Source organism: Sinocyclocheilus anshuiensis, unplaced genomic scaffold, assembly GCF_001515605.1.
Source record: "Sinocyclocheilus anshuiensis isolate Anshui unplaced genomic scaffold, SAMN03320099.WGS_v1.1 scaffold81, whole genome shotgun sequence".
Lineage (NCBI taxonomy): Eukaryota > Metazoa > Chordata > Actinopteri > Cypriniformes > Cyprinidae > Sinocyclocheilus > Sinocyclocheilus anshuiensis.
Window position 1 is genome coordinate 680,306 of NW_015537945.1, and position 15,270 is coordinate 695,575.

The following is a 15,270-nucleotide window of genomic DNA, read 5'->3' on the forward strand; positions in this document are numbered from 1 at the left end:
TGAAAAAAGCTTGTTTTTGCAAAAATACCAGTCAAAATTGTTTTCAATATTGATAATAATGACAACCATTATTAATAATTAAGCACCAATAATAACGAAGCAGCAAATCTGCATATTAGACTGATTTCTGAAGGATCATGTGACACTGAAGACTGGAGTAATGATGCTGAAAATACAGCTTTGCATCACAGAAATAAATTACATTTTACAATATATTCCCAAAGAAAACAGTTATTTGAAATTGTAAAAATATTTCACAATTTTACTGATTTTACTGCATTTTTGATCAAATAAACGCAGCCTCAATGAGCAAAAGAGCCTTTTTTTTTTTCAAAAACATTAAAAATCTTCATCACTTCAATCTTTTGACCAGCAGTGCACATCGTCATTTTTCACGTCAACATAAAGACGACGGAAGAAAATAAACTCTTTGTGGTTGATGTCACACTTATGTCCGCAGCGTCTCTTCAAACACAGTCCTGAGATGAGGAAAAAAGCTGCTCGGGTTTGCTTCAAACACTGATTTGATCGTTAAAGACGTTGTTCCGCTAGAGCAGTTGTTCTTTGACTTCCTGTTCGTCCGTAGAGGTGAGCAGCAGCAGCAGTCTGATTGGCTGATCAAATGCCGACCAAGCAGGCATGCTGGGATATTTCCACACGTCTTGGAAGTCAAAAAGGGCAAAAGAAACAAGGAAGGACATCGTTCCTGCTGGTGCTCAAACTAAAGTTTCTGTAAACTCAGGAAGTAGCAGGTGGCCAGAGACACACGTCTGGCGGGTCCCATCATGGAATGGATCCTCAAGCTACGCACTTAACACTTTCGCTCACATTCCACTTCCTACAGACATATATACACACATTCTCGCAGACCGCAATCACCTTCTAACTAACTAACTGGTTAAAATCGAGTCGCCTTGAACACTTGAGCGCAAACGCTCTGAATTTATGCTCTGTTGTCGTTGTTATTCGAGTTCCTGATTTTGTTTTGCGTTTCCTCGGGCACGTAATAAAATAAATTATGCGTGTTACTCTAGCTACATTATCACTTCAGAGGAATCTGCCTGAGATGCTCAGAGAGAGAGAGGGGGATTATGGGAAGGGCTGATCAGACGGGTCAGGCGTGGATTATTGCCGTGTTTCCTCCGAAGGCTGGCGCTCACCAGGATGAAGGTGCACAGGGCTGTTTGTTCCTGATGGTGGCGTCGGAACATTCCGCATCCGACGTGTCGCAGTCGCAATCTCTGAAATGCAGCGGATTCTGAGAGAGAGAGAGATGAACAAACAGGAAGTTCCATTTAAGTTCATTATATAAGGCTAGGGTTGTGACGGTGAGGAAATTTTAAATAGCTTGTATTTACTTTCACTTTCAAATTAGCGGCAATTCGGCGTCAAGCAGTTGTTTGTTTTTAGTTTTCTTTCTTTTCCTCACTTTCCTTCACTTTTAAATAGCTTAAAAGCGCGTGCGCATTTTAATTTCACTTTCAAATTAGCGGCAAATCGGCAACATTCGACAACAAAATACAACTAGAACATTTTATTAACAAAACGAATAAAAATACACCATGCTATATGCCTAATATAAAATAACAAATAACTTACACAAAGTTTAGGTATACAAAACTGAAGATCAGTAAACACTGTGGAACCAAATAAATAAGAGAAATAATCTTTTTAATTAAGATTAAGCTTAAAGTAATGTCAATTGTTTTTTTATCTCTAATATTTTGGTGGGTCGTGAAATAGATTATACTTGTCTAGACGGGTCATGAAATGGAAAAGTTTGGGAACCCCTGTATTAAAGAATTCAAACAATTCAGCACATTACGTTCTCGTCAAAAACACTGATAATCATTCTTCAGTATAATGTCATCCGGATACATTATGATTCTGATCCTGGATGAATCATTTGCTTGAGTCGGATCTTTTCGATGAATTTGTTGATTCAGTTCCAAAAAGAGTCACTGAATTATTTTTTGAGCAGGTTAATTTGGATTCCCAAACCTTTTTTTCAGTCAAACCACTTGAGCTAAAATTATTTATTTGAAGTAGCCCCTGAGATTTCAAGTTAATATTTCACTTATTTAACAACACATTTGCATGTTCACAGTTCTCTAATGGAGCTTAATGGTCACATGATAAAGTATTTTATTTTAAAATTATTTAGTTACTTGAGTTTAATTTAAGATAAAATATTATTTTAAGATAAAAAAAATTTTTTTTTAATTTATTTAAAATATTTCATTGTTTTAGTAATCGTTTTATTCTTTTATTCAGTTTTTATCGTAATTTTGTAGTTACATTAATGTATATCAAATAAAAAGGAAAAAGACAATACATTATATTTTGTTTTCCATTTTAAAATGATTTATTTTATTTTAATTTATTTAAAATACTTCATATTTTTTGGTAATAAATTTAATTTGATGGTTTTCATTTTAAAATTATGTATTTATTTTCATTTTAATTTATTTCAGATAAAATATATAATCTTTTTATTTTATTTTGATTGATTTTATTTTAAAATTATTTCTTTTTTATTTGACTAATATTTCATATTATTCAGTTGTATTATTTTGATCGTTTTTATTTAAAAACAAATTATGTATTTATTAAAATTTTAATTTACTTCAGATACATAGTCTACATAAAAAAACAGTAAGAGTTTTATTTTGTTTTATTTAAAACCATCCCAAACATTTTTAATTTTTTAGTAACTGCTTACGTAATTGTAACCGTTTAAGAAACTAATTAATTGTTTTGTTTATTTTAATTTGTCAAATATTTAATACTATTTAATTGTATTGTTTTTATTTTACTTTATGTAAAATACACAATATTTTAGTAAGCGTTTTGCTTTGTTCTGATTTTAAAATGATTTATTTTATTTAAAAATGATTCCAAATATTTCATACACTTTTTTTTTTTGAGTTTATTTTAAATTATGTATTTATATATCATTGAGAGTTTCATTTTGATTGTTTAAAAATTATTTATTTCAATTTATATTAGCAACTGTTTTGATTGTTTTTATTTTTTAATTATGTATCTATTTCAAATGATTAGCTTCTCATATCCTCATGAACCCCCTGCAGTTCCCGATTTAAAAGAACCGATTCACGTTAGGGCTGCACGATTGTGACAAAAATCATAATTGTCGATTATTACCTTGAAATTGTAATTGCGATTATTAATTACGATTATCACAATTTACATTGAATGATGTTTACACTATTGTTTGATGCAACTGCATGCTGTATTTTTATATGAAAATAAACAAGCTGAAAACACTCTAACTGAAAAACCTTTAGTGCTTTTCTATAGTATTAAGCCTCAAATGTCAAATATACATCGGATTGGTTTCTTCTTTAAATTATAAAAAAAGTAAAAATATGAATGGTATTATAATGTTATACTAAAACTAAAACAATGGAAAAACCCTTAAGATAACATGTAGAAAGAAAAAAACATATCTTAAGAGTGCAGATAACATAAGTGGACTTTGAACGATTAATTGCCGCTTTGAATGATTACGTAATTATGGCATCCATAATTGTGATTAGAAAGTCGATTAATTGTGCAGCCCTAATTCACGTGAATGATTTTGGCTGAAATAAGAGAGAGCGTTCACCTCGTAGCTGTGCTCATCAGCACACAGTTTGCCCAGAGAGATCTGGGTCTTGACCCGGCGGACGGCGCACTCTTTATCGGACAGGCCGTCGGACTGCGTGGAGATGTCGATGGGGATCTCAGGCGTGTGGGACAGGAGCTCGTCCAGATGCTCCTCCTGACTGGCGCTGAGCTGCTCCAGCGGGCCGCTGTGCGAGTGATCGCTGGTGTTTCCCTCCTCGCCGTCAGACACCGACAGGTTCTCCGAGCTGAAGGTGGAGTACGACTGGAAGCTGCTCATGCAGCGATGAGGCCTGGAAACATTGCAGGAGGAAAACGACATTTGTGATTTGTAAGTCGCTGGGGTATATTTGTAGCAATAGCCAAAAATACATTGTATGGGTCAAAATTATTGATTTTTCTTTTATGCCAAAAATCATTAGGATATTAAGTAAAGATCATGTTCCATGAAGATATTTTGTAAATTTCCTACCGTAAATATATCAAAACTTAATTTTTGATTAGTATTATGCATTGCTAAGAACTTCATTTGGACAACTTTAAAGATGATTTTCTCAATATTTAGATTTTTTTGCACCCTCAGATTCCAGATTTTCAAATAGTTGTATCTCTGCCTAATATTGTCCGATCCTAACAAACCATACATCAATGGAAAGCTTATTTATTCAGCTTCGAGATGATTTATAAATCTCCATTTCGAAAAAATTGGACTTTTAAAAAAGGACTTGTTCTGTGGCTAATGGTAAAGAAACACAGGTTTAAAGATTACATGATTAATTTGAGGCTTCTGGGGAATCGTGACAGAAATGATTAATTATCAATCATCAAAGCAGACTCACCGCTGTCTGCGTGGAAACTCCACCTCGCTGTCAACCTCTCCTTCCTCTTCCTCAGACGACTCGTCTCCCGCCTGACGGACACATACAACAGAGCATATGTTAAAATCACATACACAAATAAAACACCTGGATCATATGCAGAACAGTTTCATATCCCCATCATACGTGTCTGATTATATTGAATAAATTACTAAACTATTTTTTTTAAATATAGAAATTAACACTTTTATTCAGCAAGAATGCATTAAATTGGTCAAAGGTGACAGTAAAACCTTGCATGCATGTCAACCTGATGTTGGGGACTCCCAAAACCAAAATATGAACCTTTCATCATTACCCATAATAGGGGCGTTTTAATGCAAGTGCCATTCAGACTCACTTTTCTCAGGGGTCTGAGCGAGTGCAGCAGGCCGCTGGATCTCTGCTCCGGCTGCTCTCCCGTTGCTTCTCCCTCGGCCGTGGGCTCCATCGCTGTCTTGCCGGCGGGCGGCGTTTCTTCGCACGTGCTCAGCAGTGAGTAATGCGGGAGCTCGGGGTGGCTGGGAGCGGCCGGCGTCACCTGACAGTGCATGCAGCCGGGGAACGGATGCACCTGGCAGCAGGCACCGGAGCCCGTGGACGGAGGGACGGAGGACCTGCGGTGGCATGAATCGGCATCCACGGCGGTGGAAATGAGGTCGGGGCTGGAGCCGGACAGCCTCCGCTGCAGGTGGTCGGTCTGCGGGCTGCGGAGAGCGGCGGCCGGGCCGAAGTAGCGCAGGTTGTTAGCGCAGGTGGCTACGGCGTTTTCGCGGCTCTTCACCGGTAACAGCGGACCCTCGGGCCGAGGGGGATGATGGTGATGGTAGCTTTGCTCCTGCAGGGTTCGCACAAATTTTTCCCAATAAATTTATATTATATTGACTTTTGAGACAATATTCATGACCCAATGTTTATTTTACAATAAGATTAAAAAATCTGTTCAAATTTATCATAGCGAATGTTAACTAAAATAAATGACTATTAATGCTAGCCTATATGTTTGCTTTCTATTTGTGTTAATAAGTACAAGCTGCAACTACGCCAGATGTTACTTCATGCAGAGAACATGTGTGAGTCTGGACCACAAAACCAGTCATAAGGGTCATTTTTTTGAAATTGAGATTTATGCATCATCTGAAAGCTGAATAAATAATCTTTCCATTGATGTATGGTTTGTTAGGATAGGATAATATTTGGCCGAGATACAACTATTTGAAAATCTGGAATCTGAGGGTGCAAATAAATAAAAATATTGAGAAAAGAGCCTTTAAAGTTGTCCAAATTAAGTTCTTAGCAATGCATATTACTAATCAAAAATTACGTTTTGATATATTTACAGCAGGAAATTTACAAAATATCTTCATGGAATATTAATCTTTCCTTAATATCCTAATGATTTTTGGCATAAAAGAAAAATCAATAATTTTGACCCATACAATGTATTTTTGGCTATTGCTACAAATATACCCCAGCGACTTAAGACTGCTTTTGTGCTCCAGGGTCACAAATCATCACATCACTGAATATTGTAATTTGTTTAACCAATATTACCAGTTGAACTCAGGACCTGAATTTCGTTTTGGAAACCGTCTCGGTCTATAGTATTCAAGTACAAAAATATAAAAAAATGGAATAAACTGTAAATTAAAAACAGATTAAACAACAGACGGCACAGCTTTAGGCTGCTGTCACAAGACAATGTATGGATCCAATACTGATGCGTTTTCTTTCTCAACTGTTTACATTCACTTAAGACAAAACCGACAGTGTTTACGAGGATAGAAACGCCAGAACGGCAATTTTGACGTCATTTTGTGTGTATTTGGCTGCTTAAATGCAACAAACTATGAAAAATAACTAATTATATGATACTCATGAAGACGCGGTAGTAGGGCTGTCAAAATGGCTGAAAAACTAAATTCGATTTTTGTACTTAAATATTATCAATATTCGAATTATATTCGAAATTAAATGGCATAATTTCAGTTAGGGGGAAAAAGCTTTTGGCTTCTCTCCTGAGGCCACAAGAGGGCACATCAAGGGAAATATTAATAATGCATGTTTCTTCAAAGCAATAAAATAACATGACTATCTTTGAAAAAAGTGCATAACGTTTAAAATAATGTTTATAAACCATATATAATTAAGTTGCTTAAACAATTAGAAACAGCATCATGTATGTATGTATAGTTTAATGCAAAGGACTGAAAACCAATCACAAAGAGTACTTTTTCATTTAAAAACATGAGATGCAGTGGGATGGGGAAAAACCGCCATATATTCTCGAGACATGTTTTTTAAAAGTTGGACTTGCATTAATTTTACATAGCTTTCTAAACATGCGGCTCTCTTGTGCGAGACGCGAGTGTAACGCTGATAGATGTCCCTCTAGAAAAAGCGATAAATATGCGTTCTGTGTGAACGGCTTGGTTTCAGTTTTGCCGTAAACAGCATCTTAACCGCATTGATGTTCTCTTTTTCCGCAATATTTTGAATAAACAATGCAGCAGCGCCGCATCTAGTGGCTTCAACTGGATAGGCTAACAAAAGCATTAAAATGCAACGACACTTACATCGTCATTGCATCTTGTGCGCCGCTGATAAGGCTGCCTGATGCACAGCTAAAATTTGAATGCAGCGTTTTTGCATTTGAATGTGGATTTTTATTTTAAATTAAACTAATATTCGAAATTTGATTTTTTTTTTTTGGACAGCCCTACACCGTACAGCTGCATCACTCACACGGTTTTCAAATGACTGATTTAATCTGACAGTCTGTGTGGATTTATTTTATTTTATCATCTGATCTACACGTTATACTGAATAAATGTGACCCTGGAGCACAAAAGCAGTCTTAAGTCGCTGGGGTATATTTGTAGCAATAGCCAAAAATACATTGAGAGTCAAAATTATTGATTTTTCTTTTATGCCAAAAATCATTAGGATATTAAGTAAAGATCATGTTCCATGAAGATATTTAGTAAATTTCCTACTGTAAATATATTAAAACTTAATTTTTGATTAGTAATATGCATTGCTAAGAACTTAATTTGGACAACTTTAAAGGTGATTTTCTCAATATTTTGATTTTTTTGCACCCTCAGATTCCAGATTTTCAAATATTGTCCTATCCTAACAAACCATACATCAATGGAAAGCTTATTTATTCACCTTTCAGATAATGTATAAATCTCAATTTCGAAAAATTGACCCTTATGACTGGTTTTGTGGTCCAGGGTCACAAATGTGTGCAGGAATTTCCCTCATTTTAAACTCAAAAGCTTCGGGAATGAGTAAAACTATGCGATATATGCGCAATCCCACTCCGAAATTCAGGACCGGATTAAACATTCTGTTATACAGAGATTTGTGAAATACATTTCCATGACTTTTCCAAAACCTTCTGGGTTTATTTATTTTCCCAAAACCTTTCCAGGCCTGGAAATCGCCGTTTTAAAATTCCATGACTTTTCCAGGTTTTTCATGACCGTACGAACCCTGTCCTGTAGGGGCTGCTGTTCCTCCGACGGGGCCGAGTTGGGTTTGAGGGCTCCTGGGAACTCGTTGTGACTGCCTTTGCTGTTGGCCCTCCGGTGGCGGGGTTTACTGCGGTACCGGGTTTTCCCAGGCGGGGTGGACACTTTTGGGCTTCCTGACAACGGGGACGGTGCCGGAAGAGGCTCGACGCTGGGAATGCCCTCGGAGCGCAGCAGATCCGGCCTGCAGGAGATCACATGCACTGGGTTAATGACCTCATGAAGAATTCATCACGGATACCATTTCATTCAGCACAGTATCATTGACTTTAACTACAAATTATCCATCCGTGTTTCCATATTCATGGAAAATAATCACACATTGACAAAAAATTACATATCAAGATACTGTATACTATTTAAAACAATAAAAATACAATAATAGAAAGTAAATGACGTTTCTAGAACATTACGTTCATCACGTTGTTCAGTAAAACCCTTTTTCTTGACAAATGATAAACCATTCCCAGACTTTTTTTGTCAGCCAAACCCATCTGACCTACAATATTTACTTGAAGTCCCCCTTAGATTTTAAGCTAATATGTCAGTAATTTATCAACACATTCGCATTTGTTTTTGATTGTTTTTTTAATTTTAAAAATATTTGTATGTTTTTTTTATTATTCTAAATAATTATTTTTATTATTGATATTTATTATTTTGAAATAATTATTAGTGTATTTATTACTTCAACTTATTTTTTCAATAAATCTTTTTATTATTTATATTATAATTAAATATATTTTTGTTTTAATTAATTTATACTTTATACTTTATTTGCTTTTCATTTAAAAATTATTTTAATATTAGATTTTTATAACTTTATTCTTGATATTTGTTATTTTTAATAAATTATTAGTTTACTTATTTTAATAACTTATTTTTCTTTTTAATTGCTTTCATTAATTAATATGAATGAATATTAATATTACTAATAATTAATTTGAAATAACTTTCATTTTTATTATTTGCCTTTTATTTTAAAATGAGTTTATGTATTTTAATAATTAGTTTATTACTGAAATGTATAATTTAATACATTATTAAATAATTAATTTTAATAATTTTAACAACTATCTTTTCATTTTTGAAGAAAAAAAGAAGTTATTTTTAAATAATTTTGTTATTATTTATATGATTTATTATTTCAATTAATTATTAATTTGTTTGAAATATAATAAATGTTTAATTCATTGCTAGCCTTTCATCAACTCACAAACCCCCTGCAGTTCCCTCATTTTGTGAATCCCTTGGTTAAACTATTAAATATATTATGATACAGACACCACAAACAGCACATAGGCCATGTCTTCACGGATCGCTCACCTCTTTGGCTGCTGTGTCCTGGGCTTATGGTTCATGCTGCTCTTTTTCTTAATGAGCTTCTCTACAGCATGGGGCCGCACAATGGGCCGAACCAGGTGGCGTTTGTACGTGCCGGGATGCTTCTTCTCCACAGCCTGCTCCCTCCTGCAATAAAACATGGGAAACGTTCAGATTCAGTAAAAGCAGAAGTGAGATTTGACTGAATGATCGTTGTGTGCTCATTCAGTGAGAATGTGGGTCATGCAAACGGCACGAGCCGGGTCCAGCTTTAAGCAGATTAGATTTAATTCGAGTTTCAGAGAGACGTCTGCATCATTCAGGCACAGACAGGGTCAGAGTTCAGACTCATTACATCCTTTCATGAGTAATTTGCCAATAAACAGACAAACTCGAGAGAGAGATGCACACAGCATAATCGGCATCAGAAAAGCGATTTCTGCAGTATAAAGTATGATTACTGTGCACATTATGCATGAAATACCCAGCTGACCCTCCTACATTTCCAGTGTAATGAATGAACTGAAAGTACTCTATTTTAAAATCTCTTACTTGACTCATTATTGGATTAGACTGCCAGAAGTAATTCACGCAAAATTCGATACAATGCAAACTGAATGACCGTACTTATTTATGAGATTATAGTAACTAGTGTCTTGATCCTAGTTTCCTGACTTGCATGAACGTGCTAAGACTAATGGTGTGTTCACACCAGACGCGAAGCGAATATGCGCATCGCGTCACTCGCTCTAGATTACTCGCGGGATGTTTTTCGTGTCACTCGCGTGAATAAAAACAGCGCGATCAACCATGCTGGAGATAACTACAATCTCTGTTTTGTACCTGTTGTCAAAAAGTCCCAAATACAATGGAAAGCCAAACGCCGACGTGTCTGGGTTCACAGCACCATCCAGAGGAGGATGAATAACGTTAGGATCCTGCATTAATGTGTGTGTTACATTTTACTACTGTATATATACACTGATATTACTATTATTTTTATTATTGATAGCAGCATCTCTGTAGCCATGCTAATAAAATACAACTACCACTACAACTGATTTTAATTGTTTTCTATGCTCCAGACCAATATAATAACAGCGGCTACAATAATGCTCTCTTCTATTGTCTGATTCAACTGGACGTGTCAAGAAACTCTTCGCTGATTGGCTTGCGCGAGAACGCGTCCTGCGAATTTTCCACTCGAGTTGAAATTTTTGAACTTGCGTGGAAGACGCGATTGAGGCGAATATCGTGCGTTCGCGGCAAACGCGTCGCGAATTTGCCTCTATTCACGTCTTTGCGTTGACTTTGTATGTAATCTACTCGCGCGAATAATTACATTCGCGTCTGGTGTGAACACACTGTTAGATATTTAAACTTTAAAAATAATAAAAGTGCATTAGTTTGATTCATTTTTGTGAATCAGTTCAGTTTGTTTTGAATCAGTTTGAAATTATTTAATTAATTCAAATCATCACTCAAATATGGCACTTTTCAACATTAGTCAAATATCTGTAGGTAAATATTTAATATACTGTATTTCGAACAAACTTGACTACAATGATCAGTTGGTTTGATATGGAAGCACAGAATGAAAAAAAATGAAAGTAACTGTGACATTTTATCTCACAATTCTGAGTTTACATCTCTCAATTAGGTTCTCACCCTGAGATTTTAAGTAAATATGTGACCCTGGACCACAAAACCAGTCATAAGGGTCAATTTTTCAAAATTGAGATTTATACATCATCTGAAAGCTGAATAAATATGCTTTCCATTGATGTATGGTCTGTTAGGATCGGATGATATTTGGCCGAGATGCAACTATTTGAAAATCTGGAATCTCAAAAAATCTAAATATTGAGAAAATCATCTTTAAAGTTGTCCAAATGAAGTTCTTAGCAATGCATATTACTAATCAAAAATTAAGTTTTTATATATTTACAGTAGGAAATGTACTAAATATCTTCATGGAACATGATCTTTACTTAATATCCTAACGATTTTTGGCATAAAAGAAAAATCAATAATTTTGACCCATACAATGTATTTTTGGCTATTGCTACAAATATACCCCAGCGACTTAAGACTGCTTTTGTGGTCCAGGGTCACATATTTCAATCATTTAAAAATACACTTGCATGTTCATGGTTCTCTGATGTCGGCTAATGCCCACATAAGGCAGTTAAACGAATATAATTTTTAATATAGTTTTTGTGTTTTATTTTATTTAGTGTTTTTATTTTAGAATTATTATTATTACAACAAATATTTTTAATTACTTTATTACTTAATTTATTTAATTAATTTGCTTCTTTTGCAAAGCATGAAGGACTTACTTGAGCAGCTCTTTCTCTCGCACCTCCAGCTGCAGCATGATAGCGCTGAGCTCCATGTACAGGTTGTTAGCTCGCTCCAGTTTCCTCTCGTAATGCTCTCGGATATCCAGAGCGTGTCTGAAACGCACGAGACCGTGAGACAGCACATAACAGACAGTCCCGCTCTGTGTTCTGCTTTTGTGTGCGATTCGTCTGCTCTCACCTGAGTTCGTCTCTTCTGCGGCGAATCAGCTCCTCGTCCAGTCGGTGGATGCAGGTGCCTTCGCTTTTGATCTTCTCGAAATGCTTCTTCACTTCCTCTCTCCACTCCGCCTGCCACAGACAAGATTGTTAGGGTGAATTAAAATGGTAACACTTTAGTTTGGGGACAAATAAGCATGAATAGTAGCATATTGGCAGTTTATTAGTACTTATAAAGCACATATTAATGCCTTATTCTGCATGACCATATTTTCCTAAACTTAATAACTACTTTACTAACTATTAATAAGCAGCAAATTAGGAGTTTGAGGCAAAAGTTGTAGTTAATAGTGAGAATTGGTCCCCGAACTAAAGTGTGACCATTAAAAGAATTTAATGTTTTTGGTAATTGAAAAAAGCTAAAATAAATTAAAATATAAATATTAAATAAAAAACTTAAAATTAGAAATGTTGACTTAGCAACTAGCTGATATAAAATTCTAACTAAAACTGAAATAAAAATAAATTCAAGTTAAATAGAAATATAAAAAATGCGAAAACTATTAAAAATGACAAATACGACAAAAAAGATAAAAAAGCATTCAAATTAATTACTAAAAGAATTATAAATATTTATAAATAGTATTTAAATAATCCTAAAATAACACTAGTCGCACACAAACATACACATGAAATCAATGGATGGAAATCATTAATCAAAACAATTCTGGTTTTACTTTCAACAATTAACATCCCATAATGGTTTAATTAACTCTTTTAGATGAATCAAACAAGCAACTCATAAAATTTGAGGCTGATTTGTGATTCTTTTTGACAGATACATTACAGAACCAAGTCAAAAGAGTCGTTTGTTCATGAACCACACTACAGTTTTCATGCTGCATGTTCGTTGAATGCAATTTGCAATTTTATTTTAGCGATGTAGTTCTTATTTATAGAACTATTAGAGAACTGAGAAACAATTGGATAAGTGGTTCATGTTGCTTTTGCATTTCTTTCGTTCTGTAGTGATGCCACTGGACGACACAGTGACTCTTTCTGGATGAGACTCAGCAGAAGTCAGTGTAGAAGTCAACATTTGCTCACCTGAGATTTGAAGTAGGTCTCCTGTGGCGTCCCGAGCACATCAGCCGAGGCGATATCCAGATGGAGAAGGATCTGCCTGAAGGATGGCCGGTTTCTGGGTTTACCTTGCCTGCAGGTACAAGAAGAACACCATCTCAATCGACCAATAAAACCCTGTTTTAGAGAACTCTTGGAAATCCTGGATTCTGATTGGCCAATCACAGCATTCTGCGGTCAAAAATCTACCTGGCAACTACCAAAAACATCCTAGCAAAGACACCGAATGGCCTTAAAACCTTCGAGCTTTTAGAACTATTTTCAATTTTACATTTCAAGTGTTTTCAACAATTTTAAACTTTTGGCCATAAAGTACTTTCTCAAGCCAAACATTTTTAATCTAGTTTTAAAATTGACTTGTACACGGTTTAATTTGTATCACTTCATGCTCTTTTTGTGTTTTCCCTCACATAGTATAAAAATAAATTCAAATCAATATTTCTTGTACATTATTCCTTTCATATGTGTAGCTTTATTCCACAAACAATAACAATGTTCTTCCATTATAAATACAGCACAAAAGCATGTAATTGTTGTAGACAGCGCTGGGTAGATTACTAATAAATTGTAGTCCACTACTGATTACAGATTACATGGTGAAAACTGTAGTTCGTAACATAATCTAGGTAATGTATTCTGACTACTTCAGATTACTTGTGTGAATACTATGTAATCCAAAAAAAGTAACTGTAATCTGATTAGGAGCATTTTAAAATGTAATATACTCTAATTACAAGTACATCATTTTTGGAATCTGATTATGTAATCCAGATTGCATGTAATTAGCAGTAACTAGCCAGCATTGGATGTAGATGGTGCTGAGTCTCACCAGGTTTGTTTCATGAGGATCTTGAAGCCGTCAGGACAGGTGGACGGCACAGGCAGATGGAGGCTGTTACTGCCCACACCCCAAATAATAGCAGACGAGTCCACGTCCTTATAGGGGATCTCACCGGTCAGCAGCTCCCACATCACCACCCCGAACGACCTCCAAACACACAACAATTAGCACTCACTGCTTACACTACTGCTCAAACGCTTGAGGTCGGTGAGAGTTTTTAATGCTTTTGAAAGTAGTCTCTTCTGCTCACCAAGGCTGCATTTATTTGTGACCCTGGACCACAAAACCAGTCATAAGGGTAAATTTTTCAAAATTGAGATTTATACATCATCTGAAAGCTGAATAAATAATCTTTCCATTGATGTATGGTTTGTTAGGATAGGACAATATTTGGCCGAGATACAACTATTTGAAAATCTGGAATCTGAGGATGCAAAAAAAAAATCTAAATATTGAGAAAATCATCTTTAAAGTTGTCCAAATGAAGTTCTTAGCAATGCATATTACTAATCAAAAATTAAGTTTTGATATATTTATGGTAGGAAATTTACAAAATATCTTAATGGAACATGATCTTTACTTAATATCCTCATGATTTTTGGCATAAAAGAAAAATCTATAATTTTGACCCATACAATGCATTTTTGGCTATTGCTACAAATATACCCCAGCGACTTAAGACTTGTTTTGTGATCCAGGGTCACATTTGATCAAAAATATTGTAACAGTGAAATATTATTACAATTTAAAATAACTTTTCTATGTGAAAACATTTTAAAAATGTAATTTATTTCTGTGATCAAAACTGTGATCAAAACTTTCAGCTTCATTTCTCCAGTCTTCAGGGTCACATGATCCTTCAGAAATCATTCTAATGTGCTGATTTGTTGCTCAAGAAACATTTGTGATTTTTATCAGTGTCACTGTATTAATTCACACTCACCAGATGTCTACTTTCTCTGACACCGGCTCATTCCGGATCACTTCCGGAGCCATCCAGGCCACCGTACCCGCAAATGACATCTTCGTACTCTTGTCACTGAGCTCTTTAGATGTTCCAAAGTCTGAGATCTTCACGTTGTCATTTTGAGTGACTAGCACACTGCAAAAGAAAGCACACACATTCAGAGAAGCAGAACGCATTGGTATTGCCCATTTACAGTATTTCCATATATACTACCTGGACCACAAAACAAGGGTCCATTTTTTGAAATTGAGATTTATACACCATCTCGAAGCTGAATATATAAGCTTTCCATTGATGTATGGTTTGTTATGATAGGACAATATTTGGTCGAGATACAACAATCTGAGTATCTGGAATCTGAGGGTGCAAAAAATACTAGTATCGGTATCGGGCCCAATACTGAGCTCTTGTACTCGTACTCGTTAAAATGCCCTGATACCAAACGCCGATA

At 35.2% G+C, this 15,270-nt stretch overlaps 1 protein-coding gene across 1 annotated transcript; it reads right to left on the reverse strand.

Moving 5' to 3' along the window:
- Positions 1-308: 308 nt before the first annotated feature.
- Positions 309-14,948, reverse strand: LOC107663946 (mitogen-activated protein kinase kinase kinase 13-like). The gene is made up of 11 exons (XM_016454360.1): positions 14,796-14,948; positions 13,841-13,999; positions 12,976-13,084; positions 11,891-12,000; positions 11,689-11,805; positions 9,350-9,493; positions 7,985-8,207; positions 4,846-5,322; positions 4,467-4,537; positions 3,629-3,920; positions 309-1,258 (listed from the first exon to the last, which is right to left on the reverse strand). The coding sequence occupies exons 1-11, from the start codon at positions 14,873-14,875 to the stop codon at positions 1,157-1,159; spliced, it is 1,884 nt and encodes a 627-aa protein (XP_016309846.1). The 5' UTR covers positions 14,876-14,948; the 3' UTR covers positions 309-1,156.
- Between the last annotated feature and the right edge of the window lie 322 nt (positions 14,949-15,270).